The 21,583-nt window shown below is 42.7% G+C and overlaps 1 protein-coding gene across 1 annotated transcript in view; it reads right to left on the bottom strand.

The window, feature by feature from the left end:
- LOC134406641 (corticotropin-releasing factor receptor 1) overlaps nucleotides 1–21,583 on the bottom strand; it is a 75,609-nt gene that overhangs the window by 30,008 nt on the left and 24,018 nt on the right. Inside the window, exon 3 of the mRNA XM_063138159.1 lies at nucleotides 2,897–3,016. Within this exon, the coding sequence (XP_062994229.1) occupies nucleotides 2,897–3,016 (120 nt within the window). The remainder of the gene's footprint in view (nucleotides 1–2,896; nucleotides 3,017–21,583) is intronic.

Below are 21,583 nucleotides of genomic sequence, written 5' to 3'. Positions count from 1 at the left end.
AGTCTAGCCCATGAAAACTAATGCCACAATGCCTTGGTTAGTGTTCGAAGTGGCTTGGGACTCTCTGTTGTTTTTACACTGGTGTAATGGCCATGATTTCCCATCATGCAAAATGTGAAAACTGTCTGGGTGATCTGTCAGACCCTGAGTGTGAGAATAAGGCTTAATCTACACCAAGCGGGATATTGCACTATGAAAGTGGTATGTCAAAGGCAGGAGCCACACCAAGCAGGATATAGCAGTATGAAAGTGGCATATGGTATGTGCCAATGGGTCCCAACAGTTGACAGTGCACCTCAATACTGCTATAAAGCAATAGTGTGGCTCGTGTCTTTTATATACCACTTTCATAGTGCAACATCCTGCTTGGTGTAGATTAGGCCTAGGTAATCCCAAGCGCTATCTAATTGGGTGCATTTTTACAACAAACATCCAGTGCTCAGTTGTAACAGTCGACCCAGAGAAAAAAGAATATAACCATAAAATTATATGCCTGGGGAGTGAGGCACTCCGTAGCATGCTTTTGGCTCCAATTAAAGACCTACTTCTTTATCCAGGCTTTCCTTGAGTAAGTGTGCTGCTCATTTTGTTTTTAATTATGTGTGTGAGCAATTATTATGTATTTTAATTGCATTTGACTTAAATCATAATGTATTTTAACGTATTTAACTTTCTTGTAAATTGCTTATAGTTATTTTTCAATATGTTCAGCACTAAATAAATAAATAAAGCCAACATCAAGGTAACAGACTACAACTCATAAGATGCCTCCCCTATGTTTTTCATGATCTACTGTATCTCAAATCCAGAGATCCTCTATTGTATGTCCCCACAACTATCCTAGGGAGACTATTCCAGAATTTCACATAGATCTAAACTTTCTTCAGGTTTCTAACCTGTACATGAAGGAGTGATCTGTCCACCTGGTTGTGCCCAAATTTATTTATTTATTTATTTATTTATTTATAACATTTATATCCTGTCCTATATCAATAAGATCTCAGGGTGACGTACAGATAAAATAGGGTGAACATATGAAAAGGAGGACAGGGCTCCTGTATCTTTAACAGTTGTATTGAAAAGGAAATTTCAGCAGGTGACATTTGTATATATGGGGAATCTGGTGAAATTTCCTCTTCATCACAACAGTTAAAATTGCAGGAGCCCTGCCCTCTTTTAAATCTGGTCACTCTAGTATAGCTCCTGCAGCTTTAACTGCTGTGATGAATTATTATTCATTTATTATTTATTTATTACATTTTTATACTGCCCAATAGCCGAAGCTCACAAAAATTAAAACCATAATAAAACAACCAACATGTTAAAAGCACAAATACAAAATACAGTATAAAAAGCACAACCAGGATAAAACCACGCAGCAAAATTGATATAAGATTAAAATACAGAGTTAGAACAGTAACATTTAAATTTAAGTTAAAATTAAGTGTTAAAATACTGAGAGAATAAAAAGGTCTTCAGTTGGTGATGAAAGGAGTACAGTGTAGGCGCCAGGTGGACCTCTCTGGGGAGCTCATTCCACAACCGGGGTGCCACAGCGGAGAAGGCCCTCCTCCTAGTAGCCACCTGCCTCACTTCCTTTGGCAGGGGCTCTTGGAGAAGGGCCCCTGTAGATAATCTTAAGGTCCGGGCAGGTACATATGGGAGGAGGCGTTCCTTCAAATAACCTGGCCCCAAACCGTTTAGGGCTTTAAATGTCAATACCAGCACTTTGAATTGGGCCCGGACCTGGACTGGCAGCCAATGAAGTTGTAAAAGGACTGGCATAATGTGATCTCGCCGGCCAGTCCCTGTTAGTAAACGGGCTGCCCTGTTTTGTACCAGCTGAAGCTTCCAGACCGTTTTCAAAAGCCGCCCCATGTATAACGCATTGCAGTAATCCAAATGAGAGGTTATCAGAGCATGGATAACTGTAGCTAGGCTATCTTGGTCCAGATAAGGGCGTAGTTGGTATATCAACCTAAGCTGATAAAAGGTGCTCTTTGCCACTGAGTTCACCTGTGCCTCAAGTTCTGACAGTTCTGGATCCAAGAGCACCCCCAAACTATGGACCCGATCCTTTAGGGAGAGTGCAACCCCGTCCAGGACAGGGCAAACATCACCTCGCCGGACAGATGAACCACCCGCTAACAGTACCTCCGTCTTGTCTGGATTGAGTCTCAGTTTGTTAGCCCTCATCCAGTCCATTACTGTGCCCAGGTATACCGTGCCCAGAGGGAATTTCACCAGGTTCTCCATATATACAAATGATACCTGCTGAAATTCCTTTTCTATGCAACTGTTAAAGATACAGGAGACCTGTCCTCCTTTTCATATGGTCACCCTAGATAAAAGCATATAGTATAAAACAGTAAATATACACAGCTAAAAACAAATTAACCCATAAACCAAGTTAAAACAATATATAATTTAAATGCAGAGCTGTGTGTTTCTTCTTCAGCCCAGAATCCTTCAGGTCAGTTTATTGAGCTGAAAGTGGATCTGGGGGTTGGGACCAGACCTTGGCTAGCAACTTCAAATGCAGTGAGCAGAAGGTACTGCTCTTATGCTCTCACAGAACACCAAGCTTCCAACAGAGGCACCAGGCCTAACCAATCCAAAAACCTCATTCTGCCTGCCAATCACAGGGCCTGATGTTGCATAGTCCATTCCCATCTATGCCTAAAGAGGGCTTTAAGGCCGAAGTATATACAGACCGCCTCAGGCTATAAGTGTTGCTGATTCAATTCCTGATACAAAACACATTGTTATCCCCACAATCATTCTGGATCCATCAGTTTTTAACCAGCTCCAGCCTTTGGTTTATAGTTGCTGATGGAGGACCCTCCCCACTTGCTCCAGGCGTTGTGCCCCCCTCCCAAGCCCTCTTCTGGCTTACTTGTGGTGTTGTATCGCACTCCAAAGAAATACTCAGGACAGGGACGTGCCACCAGCTGCCCTGCAGCACTGCGAGGCCAACAGGTCCCTATCAGGTCCACTAAGGCATTGCACTGGGGACCTGCAAGGAAGGAAGCAGAGAAGAATTAGCAAAAATAGGCGATTGACATCACATATCTTGCAAGGTCAATACCATCTAGAGACCCAGAAAGCTGGAATGGCAGGAACTTGGTTGTCTAATACTGCAAAAGGAGTGCAAATGAAACAATAGCATGAATGTGAAACTTCCCTAACGAGCAGAGATTAAAAGCAATTGTGGTTTAGCAGACCATGTGTGATTGTTCCTCAGGAACGTCTATATCTGCAGCCAGCTTGCTGATTCTGCATACTGAGTGACTATTGATATCAAAACAATTAAATGAGCCTATGCACTAACTACATTTATTACATTTGTTTTATGATGCTTAAAAAGTTGCCACATCAAATGTTTTTAAATGGGTTGTGTGGCTAGTGCACGACTAAAATGGATGCCTAGTCTTCGAGCGACTCTGCCTGCCCACTGTCTCAACATTACGAACTGTGATTTAATCCTCAGCTTTTAATGTCAAAACGCCTGGCTTAGTCGGGGAAGGAAATGCGGGGTCTATCTGACTCCACCTCTGACTTGCTCCTGACGACGTACTTTTACCCTAAAGATCATTCTGATGCCTTGGCCCTTGCATCACTTCCACTGTCTCAGACATGCCATCAAGCACCTCCAAAGTGCCAAAAGGTGCCAAAAACAAACCCACAGAAGATAGCTTGAAAGATCTCTTTCAGAAACTGAGAGCAGAACTACAAGTGGATTAGTCAGTTGCATTGTGACTATTACACACAAAATGGACAGAACTATCAAAGAAACTGACCAACTCAGAATCTACTACAAAGGAACCTATGGAGCTCAGTGACTCAGGATGAGAAATTTTTTGACTTCACTGCACTCAAGACCTCCAAGCCAAGGTAAAAAACCTGGAGAATATAAGTCACAGGCTGAACCTATTTGTCAGAGGGTTAGAGGATCGAGAAAAAGAGGGAGATATGACCGCATTACAAATTAAATGGTTTGCAGAGATATGTCCAGAGCTACACTGGACAAACCAAGATATTGAAAGAGAGCCCACCAGGCCCTGGGCTATATATATCAACCTCTAGGCTACCCCAGTGACATCATAGTTCATTTTGCACAATATCCCAAGAAACGCTAAACTCTACAAGCTCTAAGTAATTATGACTCTCTGCAATACAAAAGCAACAAGGTAAACATATTCCAAGATCTGGCATCCAGAACACTTCACAAACAAAAAAGTCTGAACATGGATGGCCTTGTTCCATGTACTCTCCTATGATGGTGAAGTGCCAATAGCATCAAACATGACACAAGCAGCAGGCATCTGTGAAGCAGTAGAAATTGCAATACTGAACTCAACTGAAACCCCAGACAGGAGTGAAGATGTCCACCCAAATAATCAACATCAAATCAATCCCACTTGAGGCAGGGTTCACAAGAAAAATGCAGCACCTCCAAAGAAGTGAAATCATCAGTTGCAAACATCAACATGGCAGCCATTTTGCAAAGTACATCTTCTTGGATATTCCTATCATGCACCAGCCATGTTGTCTCGCAAACAAGGCCCTAGAGATGCTGCTGAATCATACAACTGAAAAGCCCTGTTTCAGGTTCCTTTTGACAATTTTCAACTATGAGAAGCCAGGGCAGACAAGAGAACATATTTCTTGCTATATCTCTCCTCAGCTCCCACTACCCCTATTGGGACCATTGGGAGTGTTAAGTCTGGATATGAGGAGTTGAGCTTATTTACTCCTCTCCTGATAATTGGTTATTGTTTAGTTAATGTTATAGTTTAAAATAAAATCAGCTTTAGTGCTGACAGTTAACTACAGGTGCATAGGTGCCAAGTTCAATTACAGAAAAAGGCAACCACAGTTCACTGTGGGAGCAAGCACACAGACAGACGTTTCCACCTCTGTCCCTGTCCACCTGAATAGCTTAAACATCACATCCTGGAATGCGCATGGGATGAGCTTTGCTGTTAAAAGGCATAGAGTAACAAATGCCATCTTGTGAAGTGGCAGCCAGATATCAAAAGCTTCAGGACACCCACTGTTGCCTGGGAGTAAATAAATAAATAAAACCTGTCTCACCTGATATTAGAGGGACTGTATTGTGCAGGGGGTGTTAATCTAAAGCATGAGGGGTGGCTATAATCATAACCAAGAATTACTTGTGAAAGTAATTCTGTGACCTGAGAGAGCTGGCGCATCTCCCCTATGAGGGAAGATTACAGCAGCTGGGACTGTTTAGCCTGGAAAAAAGGAGGCCAAGGGGTGTACAAAATTATGCATGGTGTAGAGGAAGCTGCTATTAGAACATAGGTGTGTGCAAGGGGTGTGCCAGGTGTGCCCAGGCACACCCTAATGTCTCAAGCAATAAATGCCAAATTGAGGGGGGCATTTCTCATCTCTCCCCCCCACCTGCAGTGGCCTTCCTATGGTCAGGCAAGCTGAATGCAGAGTAGGGCATCAGTGTCTACAGTGTTTAAAAAATAAATGAATAAAAATAATGTCCTTTATGACTGAGTATTCAATACATATCCACATTTTTTTTTTTTAAAAAAATTGAAAATAAAATTCCCTGGGTGCACACCCTAACGAAATATACTGTGCACGCCTATGTACTAGAAGCCAGGGTCATCCAATGAAATTGATTGGTGGGAGATTCAGGACAGATATAAGAACTTCTTCACATAGCACATACCATATTTCTTCGATTGTAAGACGCCATCGATTGTAAGACACACACTAATTTCAGTACCACCAACAGAAAAAAAGCTTTGATTCGAAGAACAATAATCACACCCGCGTTTCTAAGATGTACCCCGTTTTTAGAGATGTTTATATGGGGAGAAAAGTGTGTCTTAGAATCGAAGAAATATGGTAGTTAAACTATGGAATTCATTATCACAAGACATAGTGACGGTCAACAATTTGAATGGCTTTAGAAGGGGATTAGACAAATTCCTGGAGGAGAAGGCTATCAATGGCTACTAGTCCCGATGGCTATATACTACCTCGAGTATCAGAGGTGGTACGCCTATATACACCAGTTGCTGGGGAACATGGGTGGGTGAGTGCTGTTGCACTCATGTCCTGCTTGTGGGTTTCCAATTGACCGCTGGTTGGCCACTGTGTGAACAGAATGCTGGACTACATGGACCAGCATTCCTGCATTGAGCAGGGGGTTGGACTCGATGGCCTTGTAGGCCCCTTCCAACTCTGCTATTCTACGATTCTACGATTCTATGACCCTTGATCTGATCCAGCATGGCTCTTCTTATGTTCTTAATGTTGGGCAGATGCATGAACTCTATCTTTAATTGTAAATTGGATAGAGGCGTCAATGACCACCCAATGCATACACCGCCCTAAAAAATCTTGCAAATATGGAATAACTGATTCATGGAAAGTGTTGTGTGGGAATGAGTGCATTTATAACTATTACTCCCCAAGGCATGGGTTGTACTTAAGAATAGATGTCTTAGTGTCTATTACTCTTCTACTGACTTTAACTGAGCAAGCCATAGGTTTGATCAGGCTCCCACATCATTGATCTTAAACACAGGCGCTACCTCTGGCAAAACATTTGCGTGGAGAATGAATTCAAGCTTGCTCGTAAAACAGCCTTTTAAACCAAAAAATTATTGAAAGCAGAGCAAATTTCTTTATGGATAATAATCTTGCTACAGATCTTCCTCCACCCACTTTTTGGGGGGATACTTTGAAGGCTGATTTGCGAGGTCTATTCATCCAAGAGGACTCCTTTAAAATGTTGAGGGAGGGAAATAATAACAAAGAATTCACAAAGGAAATTGTACCCCTCTGGAGGATCACAAAATGGGAAATTAGAATAAAAACAAAAACAAAACATACGCCAGACTAAGGGCTAAACAGGCAGAACTTAACACCCTTGAAAATGGCAAACTTCAATCCTCCCTAATCTATCTGCAACACCATTGTTACGAATTTGGTATCAAGGGAACGAAGCCGCTAGTTAGAACCCTTAAACAAAGGAGTGTTAGATCAATTATTCCAGCTATATTAACTAAAAGGGGGGATGACAACAACAAGTAAGCCTAAGCTTATTTGAGAAACCTTTCAGGAGTTGTATGCTGATTTATATAAATCTAAAACCCCGGATTATTTGAATGTAGATAATTTCATAAACTCCCTGGACATGAAACCAATTGAGGCTGCACAGAGGTTGGGGCTTCACCAATCCATAACAGAACAAGAGGACATAGATTCTATTAAACACCTGAAACTGGGCAAATCCCCATGCATAGATTGGTTTACAGGGGTATTTTCAAGATCCTCTTTAATGACATTCTAGAGAGCTCCCGTTTTCCAGAATTCTGAAAAAGGGTGGTAGTCCTCCCTGGAAAGGAACCTCTCGTGCAAGCACTGAGTCATTACGGACTCTTGGAGGGACAACAGCTTTCGCTGACGTTTTCTTGGCAGGCCTTATAGCGGGGTGGTCTGCCGTTGCCTCCCTCCGGCCATTATTACCTTTCCCCCAGCTAACTGGGTACTCATTTTACCGACCTCAGGAGGATGGAAGGCTGAGTTGACCCGAGCCGGCTGCCTGAAACCAGCTTCTGTTGGGATCGAACTCAGGCTGTGAGGAGAGTCCTCCCTAAAGGCAGTAAAAATCCTAAATTACCAGGGTCCTACTACCCAGCTGCAATGCTTAATCAGGATGCCAAATTGTTCACATTCATCCTGGCCAAGCAACTGAACCAATTCATCACACAATACATCCACACAAACCAAACTGGCTTTATGGCTGGTCATCAAAAGGTTGATGCAATTTGCCGAGTCTTAAATATTGTTTACCACAACATGTGTGCTAAATCCCTAGTCTCCATCATATCCCTGGACACTTTAAAGGCCTTTGACTGGGTGGAGTGGCTCTATTTACTCAAAGTCATACAAAAATGCATACAGGTGAGTGGTTCCAGGCAGCTATAACTTAACTTAATGCTGCCTTGGAAGTACTTATACACACAAAGAAAATGGATTTTCCTCCTCTACAATTGCACAAAGGGACAAACCAGAGCTGTCCACTCTCCCCTCTGCTTTTTGCCATTGCTATAGAGTCCCTAGCACAAACAGTTTGCAGCCTTCCAAACATTAAACGTGTTAAGATAGGCACCATTACCCACTTGATTTATTTATTTATTACATTTTTATACTGCCCAATAGCCGAAGCTCTCTGGGCGGTTCACAAAAATTAAAACCATAATGAAACAACCAACACGTTAAAAACACAAATACGAAATACAGTATAAAAAGCACAACCAGGATAAAACCACGCAGCAAAATTGATGTAAGATTAAAATACAGAGTGAGAACAGTAAAATTTAAATTTAAGTTAAAATTAAGTGTTAAAATACTGAGAGAATAAAAAGGTCTTCAGCTGGCGATGAAAAGAGTACAGTGTAGGCGCCAGACAGACTTGATCAGTCTCCTTGGGGTTGATATCCTCCTGTTCCTTTCTAACCCTGAAACGGCTATGTCAGCACTTGAAGAAACATTGTCTGTATTCCACTATCATACCCATTTTAAAACAAATTACCGTATTTCTTCGATTCTAAGATGCCATCAATTGTAAGATGCACACTAATTTCAGTACCACCAACAGAAAAAAAGCTTTGATTCCAAGAAATAATAAACGCATCCACGATTCTAAGACACACCCTGTTTTTAGAGATGTTTATACCGGGGGGGGGGGGGAGTGTGTCTTAGAATCGAAGAAATACGGTATGATAAATCTGAGCTGTTTTGTCTGCAAAGGCCAATCGAAGTTCAAAAGAAACTTTACAATGTGTCCCAAATAATTCTGAGTCATTCATGTTTAAAACATTTGGGCCTACCAATACTGAAAGACCTGCAGCCACTGGTTCCCCAGAATTTCACACTCATAACAAAATGTATGAAACATGAATTGAAATAATGGGCCAATATGAAGCTGGGCAATATTGCCTCTATAAAAATGGTGATATTGGCCAAGCTTTTCTTTCATTTTTCTCATGATTCCTATTCCCCCAGCGGATCATAAACTGAAAAAAATGGCAAGGACTTTTAGAGAGATTTATCAATAAAGAAGAAAAGTCTCGACTGGTTAGAGCTTCACAATATCACAGTCAACTGAGAAAGGAGTTCACTATACCCCCCATGTAAGGTCATTCTTTGCTTCTTTCCACATCAAACAATTAACAAGCATCTTAAGAAATGATATGAGTATACCCTGGGTTTCTATGGAAACTACAAGTAGATCCCTCCCGCACCAAGCACTTCCCTTTAAGAAACTCATCAAGACTGAGATAGCAAAGATCAAAAAGTCTTTTGATGAAGCAACAGTTAAGGCTTGGAAAGCGTGGGCGAAATTTCTTGCTCCATCCCCACCCCTCTTATACCCGATCTTAGGCCACCTGAAGTTCAAATGCCAACACAGTTCCTGAGTTGGAGAGGGAGGGGATTTCTGCCTGTCAGGGCCTTGTTCATAAGGGGCCAGCCCATCTTCCTTCCTGCTTTGGAAATGCGGTTACAAAGTACTAGAACATCATGAACATTCAAAGTGCTGGTATTAACATTTAAAGCTCTAAACGGCTTGGGGCCAGGCTATCTGAAGGAACGCCTCCTCCCCCTAAGGTCATCCTCAGGGGTCCTTCTCGGCGAGCCCCTGCCAAAGGAATTGAGGCAGGTCGCTACCAGGAGGAGGGCCTTCTCTGCTGTGGCACCCCAGCTGTGGAATGAGCTCCCTAAGGAGGTTCGCTTGGCACCTACATTATATGCTTTTAGACGTCAGGTGAAGACCTTTTTATTCTCCCAGCATTTAAACAGTCTATAAATAAATTTTAACTTGGTGTTTTAAATTTGTAATTTTTCATTGCTGCTGTTTTTATCTGGTTGATCTTTTATATTGTATTTTATATTATGGTTTTATAGTGTTGTTTTATACTTCGAATGTTTTTAATTTTTGTGAACCACCCAGAGAGCTCCGGCTATTGGGCGGTATAGAAATGTAATAAATAAATAAATAAATAAATAAATGGCTAGAAAACCATCAACTAATTATATTTGCCAACACACTAGTCAGAGTAGAAAGCTCTCCCCAATGGCTAACAATATTTGAAAATGCATGCTTACCTCAGAATTGCTTTACAGAAGATCTAGTATCCAAACTATATAAATGGTTGGGTGATCTCATCTATGAAAACTCACAGAGGCTAAAATTAGCACGGGAATCAGCTTGACAAAATACCAACAGCCTCAGATTTTGTCTGCTTCTCCTTTTCATACAATCTTGGCATGAATAAGGGAAGCCACTATGAAGTTTGTCCATTGTTAGCACTTCACCCCAATTAAAATACATATTTTAACAAGTCTTTCTTTTGTGCTGGAGGAGGTGCAGTCAAATTGGCCCCATAATGTGGCATTTGTGCCCATTAATTAATGACTTTTGGAACTGGGTTCTCTCAACGATATGCAAACTTCTACACTTGGTTTTCAAAGATGAGAATGAGCATCTTTTACATGAAGATTTGATCCCAATAATGCTTGCAGCTGCCAGACATGAGATTGTATTGAACTGGAAATCTTCAACTGGGTTCTCGTTACAAAAGTGGCTGAGCAGAATATGGAAATTTGCTCTCTCTGAAAAACTGACACACAGATTGAGACTTATCAACGGATTGGAGAATTTAGACATATATAGAAGCAGGGCATCCCTTTATTGCATATGCAAATGCACATCTGGCATCATTCTCTCTCTCTCTCTCTCTCTCTCTCACACACACACACACACACACACACACACGTACAAATCAAATTTTGAAATGATGCACTTTGAAACTGATCACTTTCTTTTCAGTACTGTATAAGCCTCGTAATCTGTATTTTTTTTACTGTTATATATATATATATATAAATATATATATATATGAAAAATCTTAATAAAAAAGACAAAAACAAACAAACAAATGTTCTTAAAATACATTGGTGTTTTTGAGATATATAGGTATAAAGTAGAGTGACTGTGGCCTTAGCTAGACCTAAGGTTTATCCTGGGGTCATCCCGGGGTCGTCCCTGCCTGCTCCTGGGATATCCTGTGTGTCATTTACATGAACAGGGATGACCCCGGGACAATCCCAGGATAAACCTTAGGTCTAGCTAAGGCCTATATGAAAAGCAGGACAGGGCTTCTGTATCTTTAACAGTTGCATAGAAAAAGGAATTTCAGCAGGTGTCATTTGTATGTATGTATGTAGCACTTTGTGAAATTCCCTCTTCATCACAACAGTTAAAGCTGCAGGAGCCCTGCCCTCTTTTGTATCTGGTCACTCTAGTATTGCTAAAGCAGCTTTAAATGTTGTGATGAAGTGGGAATTTCTCCAGGTGCTGCATACATACAAATGACCCCTGCTGAAATTCCCCTTTCATATGGTCACCCTTGAGATAAATGATAGATAGATGTCTAAAATGGCATCTCTGGACCATTGTTTGGAGAACAGTGGCCCCTATTCTTGAAACAAAAGCGTCCATCCCTGCCTTACTCCATTTCCAAGCTAGCAGCATCTACCTACCTACCACCAGTGATAACACACTGATGCAAAAATGCCAACACTTGTGATGAGTGGCTTTGAAAGTTAATGTTTGTTGATGGAGCCGAGCCACAAGGAAAAGCTTTTTCGGAGTCCCTAACACCCATATTTTGGGCCATTTCTCCCTATCTCTAGCCTACAATGAATGCAACGATGTTTTATCACTTTGGGGTAGTGTTGTGCCACCTAATAAAAGTTCTTTTCAGTTATTTAGGGACATTTCAACCATCAGATAATTCCTACATGGAAAGGCTACACATGTCTTCCACTGTAAGTATATGCTACAAGGAGTCACAACAGGATGTGGCTTCCTACTGGGTGTAGTAATACGTGTGTGAGTGACACACACTGTGATTTACATGAGGGTTGCATGTGCTAATTTCTAGGAGAAATATCAGGAGTATTTAAAACAGCCCTTGGCTGATGGATTTTGCTCATTCCCCCTAATTGATTGCCATATTTGGCAGAAAAGGTCCTCCAGATTAAAATGACTGGCAGTCCTAGGGTTTTGCTTTTTTGGTTTCCTCTGCAGTGTGCAATTTGACTGCCTGCTAGAGATATCCAGAGCAATTTGCCTTGCAGGCGCTTTCTCTGCAAGGCAATTGCTCTCTAATTGTGAACCAGTCCGGCCTGGGTTATGCATGCAGGATGCAAGGGGGGGTGGTGAGGTAGGAGGGGAGATGTAGTGGATTTGGATTGTCTTGTCTTTGGTCTGTTGTTCCAGAATTCTATGAATTCCGGCAGCTTTCCTACGCAACTTCTGAGCCTCACACATTTCCCCGTTGTTCAGTTTGACATCAGGGTCCATACAGCTTGCCACATTTGCAAAAAGCAAGCAGGCCCTACCATTTAATAATGTTGCTTCATAGTTCTTTCCCTCCCTCTGGAATGTTGAACCTAATTAGCCTGTGGTCTCTGTTATTAAGTGAGTCATTTCTGAAGGCTTCTGGAATTAGCTCCTGCAAATTACTTAAGACCATGCTGAAAACAGCAGACTCTCCTCCGGCATGCCCTGGAACAGGCAGTTCTCAAAAAATTTTTTTTTAAAAAATTAAATAATAATAATAATAAAAAATCCATCACATCCATTGCCAAGAAAATTGCATCTCTGAACTTCATCCCACATAGCGCCATTCACCCACATTGGAGGTGGAGCGATTCAAAACTCTCGGTATGATTATCGTCACTCCAGTGCTTTTCGGCCTCATAAGAAATTTAAGAACAGGAATGCGATCTACTGTCCTTAAGCCCTTTCTCTGATGGTGGTGGCTAGTATAGAAAGTGGAGGATCTTTGAGCTGAAATTAAATTCTGGAAGTAGATTCTACCATTTAATTTGTTTGCAATAATTCATGTTATCAATGCTCCTAAATTCAAATTAATGGATGGGGGAATCATGCTGTTGAATTTAGAAAACAAGGTATGAAGGAAGTACTGAGCCTGGCAAATTAATACTGTTGCCTTAAGCTAGGGTGGCCATGTGTCCTATTTTATAGAGGACAATTCTCTATTTGAAGGCTTCTTCTATTTGAAGGGCTGTCCAGTTCAAAGATAAAGAACCATGAGTAGGAAGAGCTGGGCTTTGAAATTGCCCATCAATAATGATCATCTGAACAGTAGATTAGTCAAGAGTACAGATCACCTGGTCATGTTTCCCCCCTACTATGGTGATATGTACTGTATTTGTATTTAAACAATAGTAATTGCTACTAAATTTGCACCTCTCTATATAGATTAGCACATGCTAATTTTACGCTCTTTTGTGCCAATTATTTTTTTGCCCACCCTAAACAAGGCTTGCATATTGAGAACAATTTGACATGGGTTGCTTGGGTCTGACCCCATTAACTTTCACCTGGGATCCCAGTGAGACTGGGATGCACTTAAGAACTGAATTTAGAAACCTCTGCGTTGGAGAAGTGCTAAGACACTAAACATCCCTAAAACATCTTGGACTGTTGTAGAGAGAAACTGCTGGGAGATTTTCTCTTGACAAAACCTCCCCGGATGATAAGAAAGACATATCTCCAGGGATCAGGCGTTCTCATTTACCCACCCCTGGTACTGTCAGTCTGCTGATATCCCAGATATCAATGGCACTTTCCTCAGAAATCATCATGCCAGTCTGAATATATTTGCAGATATACACTGGAGCACTTGCCTCAAAATCGGAATGCTAGCCATTGCATAGCATACACCTGAGGAATCTTTTGGGTAGGTGTGCACAGTCCTGATTTGGATCAGGACCGAGGATTAAACCTCCCCTCATACCATTTGCTTCCTAAAATCCGCCCCCCCCCCCCCGCGGTTTAAAATATCACAAAAAACCCTCAATTGTCTTTTTCTTTTCTTTTTTTTAAACCCCTCTCACTCCGTGTAAGTGTGTGTGTGTGTATTTCAGGAAACCAATGGCAGGAGAGAAGCTTTAATGCTCCCCTCCTGGTGTGTGGTGGTCTCGATCCAAATCAGGCCTGCATACACTTAGGCCATAGCTAGACCTAAGGTTTATCCCTGGATCGTCCAGGGGTCAAACCTGTTCGTCTAGGGGCCTTGCTAGACCTACCGGATAATCTGTCTGGGAGGAGGGGCGACGGTGCGCTACAGCTAGCGCACGCCGTCGCCCTTTTCCAGACGTCAACACTTAAAGGGCCATGTACACAGGAGCGCACCGCCGATACAGGTAAGTCTTTTTTTTAAAAAATAAAGGGTTCCCCGCTCCCCCTGCCCCTGATTCCCCCCCCCATGTCTGATGCTCCCCCTGCCCACTCGCTCGCCCATTCTCCCCCGTCCGCCATGCCTTGTCCCCCGTCCCCCTTCTTCTCCCCCGTCTCCGCTTGCCATGCCTTGTCCCCTGCCCACTCGACCGTGCCCGCTCGCCATGCCCTGGCTCCGCTCCCCCCCCATCTCTCCTGCTGGGTCGGCTCTTTCCCCTGGCCCCCATCTCCCCCCCGCGTGATTCCCTCCCCCCGGCCTGATGGGCACAGCATTCCTATGGAATGCTGTGCCCAGTCTGTGGCTTCTCCTGGCTACTCGTGAGTAAGCGAGCAGCCGGGAAAAGCCATGGACCCTGCTAGACCTTCCGCAGCCCCGGCCTCAGGCCGGGGCTGCGGAAAAGCCGGGCCATAAGCGAATCCGCTTATCCCGGGTTAAGGGAGGTCTTAGCCCGGCCTGACCCCAGAATCCCCTGTGCATCATCTGGATGCACAGGAGCGAGACCGGGCCTCACACCGCGCTAACGCCTCGTCTAGCAACAGCCCGGGTGACACACAGGGGATCCAGTGCTCAGGCAGGGGCGAACCCTGGATGATCCCAGGATAAACCTTAGGTCTAGCTGTGGCCTTACTCTAGAATAGGAAAAGTATATGCAACTATATGCTATGCAATTAATATAATATGTAGCTTCATCTTGATTTTGAGCTCCCAGGTGGTTTGGTTGGGGAAATGGCAGAAGTTACTTGCATGCTGGCCTTTACCTTATCTCCTGCTGGCTGTTCCCTGAACCCATCTCTTTGCCAGGATTTAAGGCCCTTTCCACAGCACTACAGCACCATCACTACCACTGAGCAATGCTTCTTTCACAAGCCTAGCCGTAAGGTGGAAACTAACTTGTGCTAGCATCCATCTTGTGAACCATCCATTTTGTGAACCGCCCAGAGAGCTCTGGCTATTGGGCGGTATAGAAATTTAATAAATAAATAAATAAATAAATAAATAAATAAATAAATCCATGTTCTTTGGTCCTAACTAAAATGAGCTCAGAGTCACTATGCTTGTCTCTTGCATTCTCCCTTTTTAAAAAAGGCTCACTCACCATAAAAAGCTGTTATAGAGTAAGTGAAACCCTATATACAGTTACCTGGGAGTAAATCCAATTAAAGTCTCATGTCTCAACAAATTTGTTAATCTTAAGGTGCCAGAGGACTGCAATTTGATCAGTAAGACTTAAAGGTGACATCCAAATGCAGCAAATGGAAGATGAGTGCAGATTTGCCTCCTTTTAATCTGGAAATTCATGGCTATCCAGCCATTCACTGTGTCACTGGGACCGAGGATTAAACCTCCTCCCCACACTATTTGGAATGTATAGACACAGAGAGAAAAAACAACTCTCTCGCACTCGGGTCCACAGTCAGTCAAGAGCCCTTTTTAATGTCCTGATTGCTAGTTGCATGAGATTAGGATAGGCAAAAGGAATTAGTTGTTCAGACACTATATAATTAAGAACCAAACTAGATATGTGAAATCCATGAACGATCAGTCTGACATCTTTTTCTTTGCTTAACACATCTTAGATTAGCTTTTGAAAGGGATTAGATGAATGACTACACACCCCAACATCCCCAGCCAGCATGGCTTCTGCAGGTTGGGGAAGGCTGGATTTGACTGTGGCAAATTCATTGAGGATAAATCTATCAGAGAAAATTCAACCTTCATGAACTGAGGCAAGATAGGACCAGACATGAGGATAAATTAAAAAGAAGAAATGACCCAGTTCACAAGTCATGGCCAATTCCTGAGTTGTATAACCCCAGAATTGGTGGGATACACAGTAGTGAGGGAGCAGCCTTCTGCTTGCCACTTCTGCTTTCCAAAACCAATCCCATTCCTCAGTTGTTAGCATGTTGTCCAAACCCAGGAACACTGGGTTGTTGTTTAGGAGTTTACCCAGAGTTAAACCAACAACAAACCATGGGTGATAGTTGGGTTAACCGTGGCTTGTTTAACCCATAAATGGTTTACCCCATTTTTCAAAAGCGGGAGCAGGCAGGAATTAGTGTGCTCATGTGCACACATTCTCTCACAAACAATTCATGAGTTGTAAACCACGGCTGTTGCATTGCACAAACCTAATCAAAGTCATCTTCTTTCCTTGCTTGAGTACATCTCAGAGGTATCTGACTCCTGCCACCGTTGGAAACAGAAAGCCTGATCTATCAAGCAAGACATTTGTATTGTCACATTCTCCCCACGTCCCCAAAAGCCAAGAAGTTCCAGGGACAGCATTACAGGGTTTAATTTCCTTTGGGATTAAAGAAAGCACTTGAAACTCTTTGGGTGTGTGCGTTTGTGTGTCCATACAAAAAGAAATATAGGAACAGTGAGGCACCTAGACAGACAGCTCTAGTCTGTAAAACACCATCAGTTCCCCCAAAGCAAACAGCATGATTCTGGAGGCCCAACAAAAGTGCTCTTTCTTTCTGCAAGAAATCAACTGCAAAAATTCAGAATTGTCTCTCCTGCGGCTGCATTCCAGCTGCAAATTACTTTCCCCCCTAATACAGCGCGCGCGCACACAGCGCGCGCGCACACACACACACAGCACAATAATTTCCTGCTGTAAGATGAAGGTAGATGTGCCTTGGCTGGAAGTAACTGCCAAAATATCTTAGGCCATTAAAAATGTCAGCTATCACTAGCAAGCATTCAAGTACAAAATTCAGCCAATGACTAGAATATTATATTCATAGGAAAAGCCCTGTGTAGTGTGAAAAGACTGTATCAGTTAACACTGTGCATTAACTCAGAGGGATTCCCAAGCAGTAACTTATTACAACTAGGTGCTCCTGATCTTGCGAAAGTGTCATCAGTATGTGGATGGCACACAGTTTGACGTCTCATTTCATAGAATCATAGAATAGCAGAGTTGGAAGGGGCCTATGAGGCCATCGAGTCCAACCCCCTGCTCGATGCAGGAATCCACCCTAAAGCATCCCTGAGAGATGGTTGTCCAGCTGCCTCTTGAATGCCTCTAGAGGCATTCCAGATTCTGGAATCTGGATGGACATCAGAAAAAACTTCCTGACTGTTAGAGCAGTACGACAATGGAATCAGTTACCTAGGGAGGTAACTGCACACTGGCTGCCTATTTGCTACCAGGCCAGGTTTAAGGTTCTAGTACAAAGCCCTGAACAACTTGGGATCAGGAGGGGATCTACACTAGTCAAGTTAGAACGTGTCTTACCGTTTTTAAGTGTGCGTGTGGTAGTATTTTGCAACATGACGTTCAGTTTGTGATGTTTTATTGTTGTCTGTTCTCCAGTTTTTATTTTGAACTTCTCTGAAATAAGTCTTTCTATTTGGTATGATGTGGCCGATTTCATCGTATTAATTAAATGGGTTTACTGTAGTTTTTAATTAGCCAGTCACATTCCTGGGGGGGCATGTTTATGTAATTTCCACGCCCAAAGTTGGAGCCGTTTTTTTCTTTCAAGCCTCTTTTGTGCACACAGTTTTAGTTTCACTTTTGGGAGGCTGCTGGCTGGATCATTTGTAAGTGGAGGATTCTCGGAGAGAAGAGGAAGTGGGAGGGGAAATTGACAGACGGGGGGAAAAGAACAAACGGATTTCTTTTCTTAGTGTGGCCAAAAGGAATGCATTCCCACGGAAAGAGAAAAGTAAGTAAACGTTTTAAAAACTGCTACTTTTAAATTGTTCAAAAACAAGACGTTCAATGACTGTGAAAACAACGTTTCATATACTAGTGTAGATCCCCTCCAGGATACCTGAGAAAGTGCCTTCCCTCTTACCAATGTGCCCAGTCCCTGAGGTCATCAGAGGACATGTTACTAGTAGTTCCACATGGACCTATGGTCCAACTGGAGTCCACCAGAAGTGCCTTCAGTGTGGTGGCCCCCTTCCTTTGGAACTCCCTAGCTTTGGAGGTGAGGCATGTACCAACATTGCGTTGCTTCTGGCGCCTCCTGAAAATGTAATTGCTTCAGGAAGCTTTCCTCGAGTGACCAGCTGTGGTTTTATCAGAACTCCGGTTTTACCAGAATTCTATTTCTTTTTTTAAAAATAGTCATTTTTAATAAGTTTTTTTAAAAATTCTTTTATTCGATCTGTTGTTCACCACTCCAAAATCTTTTAGATGTGGAGCAGAATATAAATATTGCAAATAAATAAAATAAAGCCCTAAGGGCATAATCCTATGCATGTTTAGTTGAATAAATTCCAGCATGCCTCAGCCAGCCATGCTGGCTGGGGGAATATGGAGTGTTATAGGAGTTTTTTTCTGTCCAAACATGCATTTGATTCCACCTTAAGTGGCTTGTGACCAGCATATTTGAAAGACTGCCTAAGCCAAAATGAATCTGACATAGAATCATAGAATAGCAGAGTTGGAAGGGGCCTACAAGGCCATCGAGTCCAACCCCCTGCTCAATGCAGGAATCCACCCTAAAGCATCCCTGACAGAGGGTTGTCCAGCTGCCTCTTGAAGGCCTCTAGTGTGGGAGAGCCCACAACCTCCCTAGGTAACTGGTTCCATTGTTGTACTGCTCTAACGGTCAGGAAGTTTTTCCTGATGTCCAGCCGGGATCTGGCTTCCTTTAACTTGAGCCCGTTATTCCGTGTCCTGCACTCTGGGAGGATCGAGAAGAGATCCTGGCCCTCCTCTGTGTGACAACCTTTCAAGTATTTGAAGAGTGCTCTCATGTCTCCCCTCAATCTTCTCTTCTCCAGGCTAAACATGCCCAGTTCTTTCAGTCTCTCTTCATAGGGCTTTGTTTCCAGACCCCTGATCATCCTGGTTGCCCTCCTCTGAACACGCTCCAGCTTGTCTGCATCCTTCTTGAATTGTGGAGCCCAGAACTGGACGCCTTAACATTGGCCAAGGAGGCCCTACTCACGTGCCCACCAATAAGATATATGAGGCTAGTGGCCACAAAAAAGATGACCTTTTCTGTGGTGGCCCCATTAGAGTGCTCTTCCACAAGGTATTCATGGCATGCTCCCTGATTACTTTTTAATGGGCCTTAAAACATGGATTTCTCTCGTTTAATTGATACTGATACATATTTAATATTTTAGATGTTATGGTTTTAACCTGTCATTATTTTTATTTTTTAAATTTGAATTAAAATAGTATTTTAATGATGCTGTTTTAGATACACGCATGCATGCACGCACACACACACACACACACACACACACACACACATCCACGCTTCTTTCTGCTGCCTTATGGCTCTCTGGATAGTAATTACCAGCCAATCTGACTGGTACATGGTATTCAAACAAAATGCTGAATGAAGCTTCCAGCGATATTTTCGTACTACAGGCCCCTGCAAAGCCCTCAGAATGTTTCTTGGAAGGCTTGCCAGGACACAGCCATGGGGGCAAAAGGAGGACACAGTGGCCCTGTTCAGACCACACACTAAGCCACAGTGGTTAAGCATTTTGAGCTGAACATTATGGCTTAGTGTGTCGTGTAAACGATCCCTAACCATGCTGGCTACATAACCATGGTTTAAACACGTTCACCTACCATTTGCTGCAAAAGGGTTAGCAGCCTAACCATGGCTTAGTGTGTTGTCTGAACAGGCCTAGTCTAATTTAAACACACACACAACAAAAATAACAACTCAAGGATAACCATGGTGATCCATGGCGGGGGAGGGGGAAATCTAGCATCCATAGCTGGGCAATGACTTCATAGGACCAACTAAAATTCCACAAAAGAATGCAAGCTCTTTGGTTCTCCAGAACTCTTCAACAGGTATAATCTGATACCTGCTACACCTATCAAGGACTAATTAATTCCCAACAGATTGCAAATTCCCAACAGTCTAATAAGAATCTGATAGATCCACTAAAACAGATATAGATATAGGTGTGTGTGTGTGTGTGTGTGTGTGTGTGTGTGTGTGAGAGAGAGAGAGAGAGAGAGAGAGAGAGAGAGAGAGAGAGAGAGAGAGAGAGACTGACTGTATTTTGTTCAGGCACAGGCTGTACGTAGGCAGAGCAATTTCAGAAGTGGTTTTTCCAGTTGTCATTCATCTTCTTGACTCAATATCTGTGCTTATAACTGGTAACATAAGGCTGGCAAACTATTTCTGAGCTTTCTTTTTCTAATGGTTGAAATAGTCTATGCTTGAGGAGCCAACTGGCAGAAGGTGATATTTTCTTTTGGCATCAGATTTACCACTTCATCCATCAGCATCTGAATGCACAATGCCCTTCCATTTCTTGGAGGAAATCACTGTAAGGATGTAATGTACAGGTGGAGTAGGTGCTACCAGACCATATAACCAGGTGTGCAAGCACAGTGAACATTTGAAGCGAACTCATACCAAGCTATACCATACAGGTGGGTCATCTCTCTCAGGAATACCTACTAGGAAGGTCAAGAGCTCCAGAAGAGGGCTTTTCCAATCCTAGTCCTGTTCCTTGAGATCTATTACTTATAAAAACTGTAGATCCATGCTAGGCACTGAACCTGGGACTTCCTGGGTGCTAGGACTTCTTAGGTGCCAAGCACATGCTCTGCTTCTATGGTATGTCCCTCATTCTACCTCCAATCCATTAAGTTTTCCACCAGCCAGATCAGCTGATGTTATTGAGACTTCTTTGGGCATAGCTTCCAGACTCAGACAATAACTGGCTGCAGTTCTCACCGTGATAGGTAAATGAGATGCACGTTTCACATGTTTGGAACAGCCTACACATACACACCCTAAAGGGAAAACTACTCAACTACATATCATATGGGATGTACATAAAATCTACCAGTCATGGTGAGAGTTGCAGTCAGTTTTTGTCAGAGTCTGGAAGATTGATAGATAGCATTGGAAGTTGAAAATCCAATTATTATTTTATACCAGTATTCATTTCAGGTCCTATGTGTACTTCAGTCAATCTGTTGCTATGCTCTTTAATCTATGGAAACCAGTTAACTTTTGGGGGAAATTGTTTATAAGATGGAAGAGCATAATTACGCTAGAAAAATGGCTGTCTTCTTCTGTCTCAGGGTGCTGGGAATTTCTGCAGCTACAATTTCAGAGGAAATTACTTTGAAGCACTCTGGCCACTCTAAAATGTTACATAAATGCTAAATATAATTAAATTATTTATCGATGCTAGCTATAGGAAACAATTTGTTTGTGGAAGGAAGGAAGGAAGGAAGGAAGGAAGGAAGGGTAATCTTGCTCCAAATAAAGCTAGCTAGGATGCTGCAGGGTGGTTGA

This window comes from Elgaria multicarinata, chromosome 11 (assembly GCF_023053635.1).
Source record: "Elgaria multicarinata webbii isolate HBS135686 ecotype San Diego chromosome 11, rElgMul1.1.pri, whole genome shotgun sequence".
Classification (NCBI taxonomy): Eukaryota; Metazoa; Chordata; class Lepidosauria; order Squamata; family Anguidae; genus Elgaria; species Elgaria multicarinata.
Note: the sequence above shows the minus strand (reverse complement) of the source record. Positions and strands in the feature narration are given on the sequence as shown.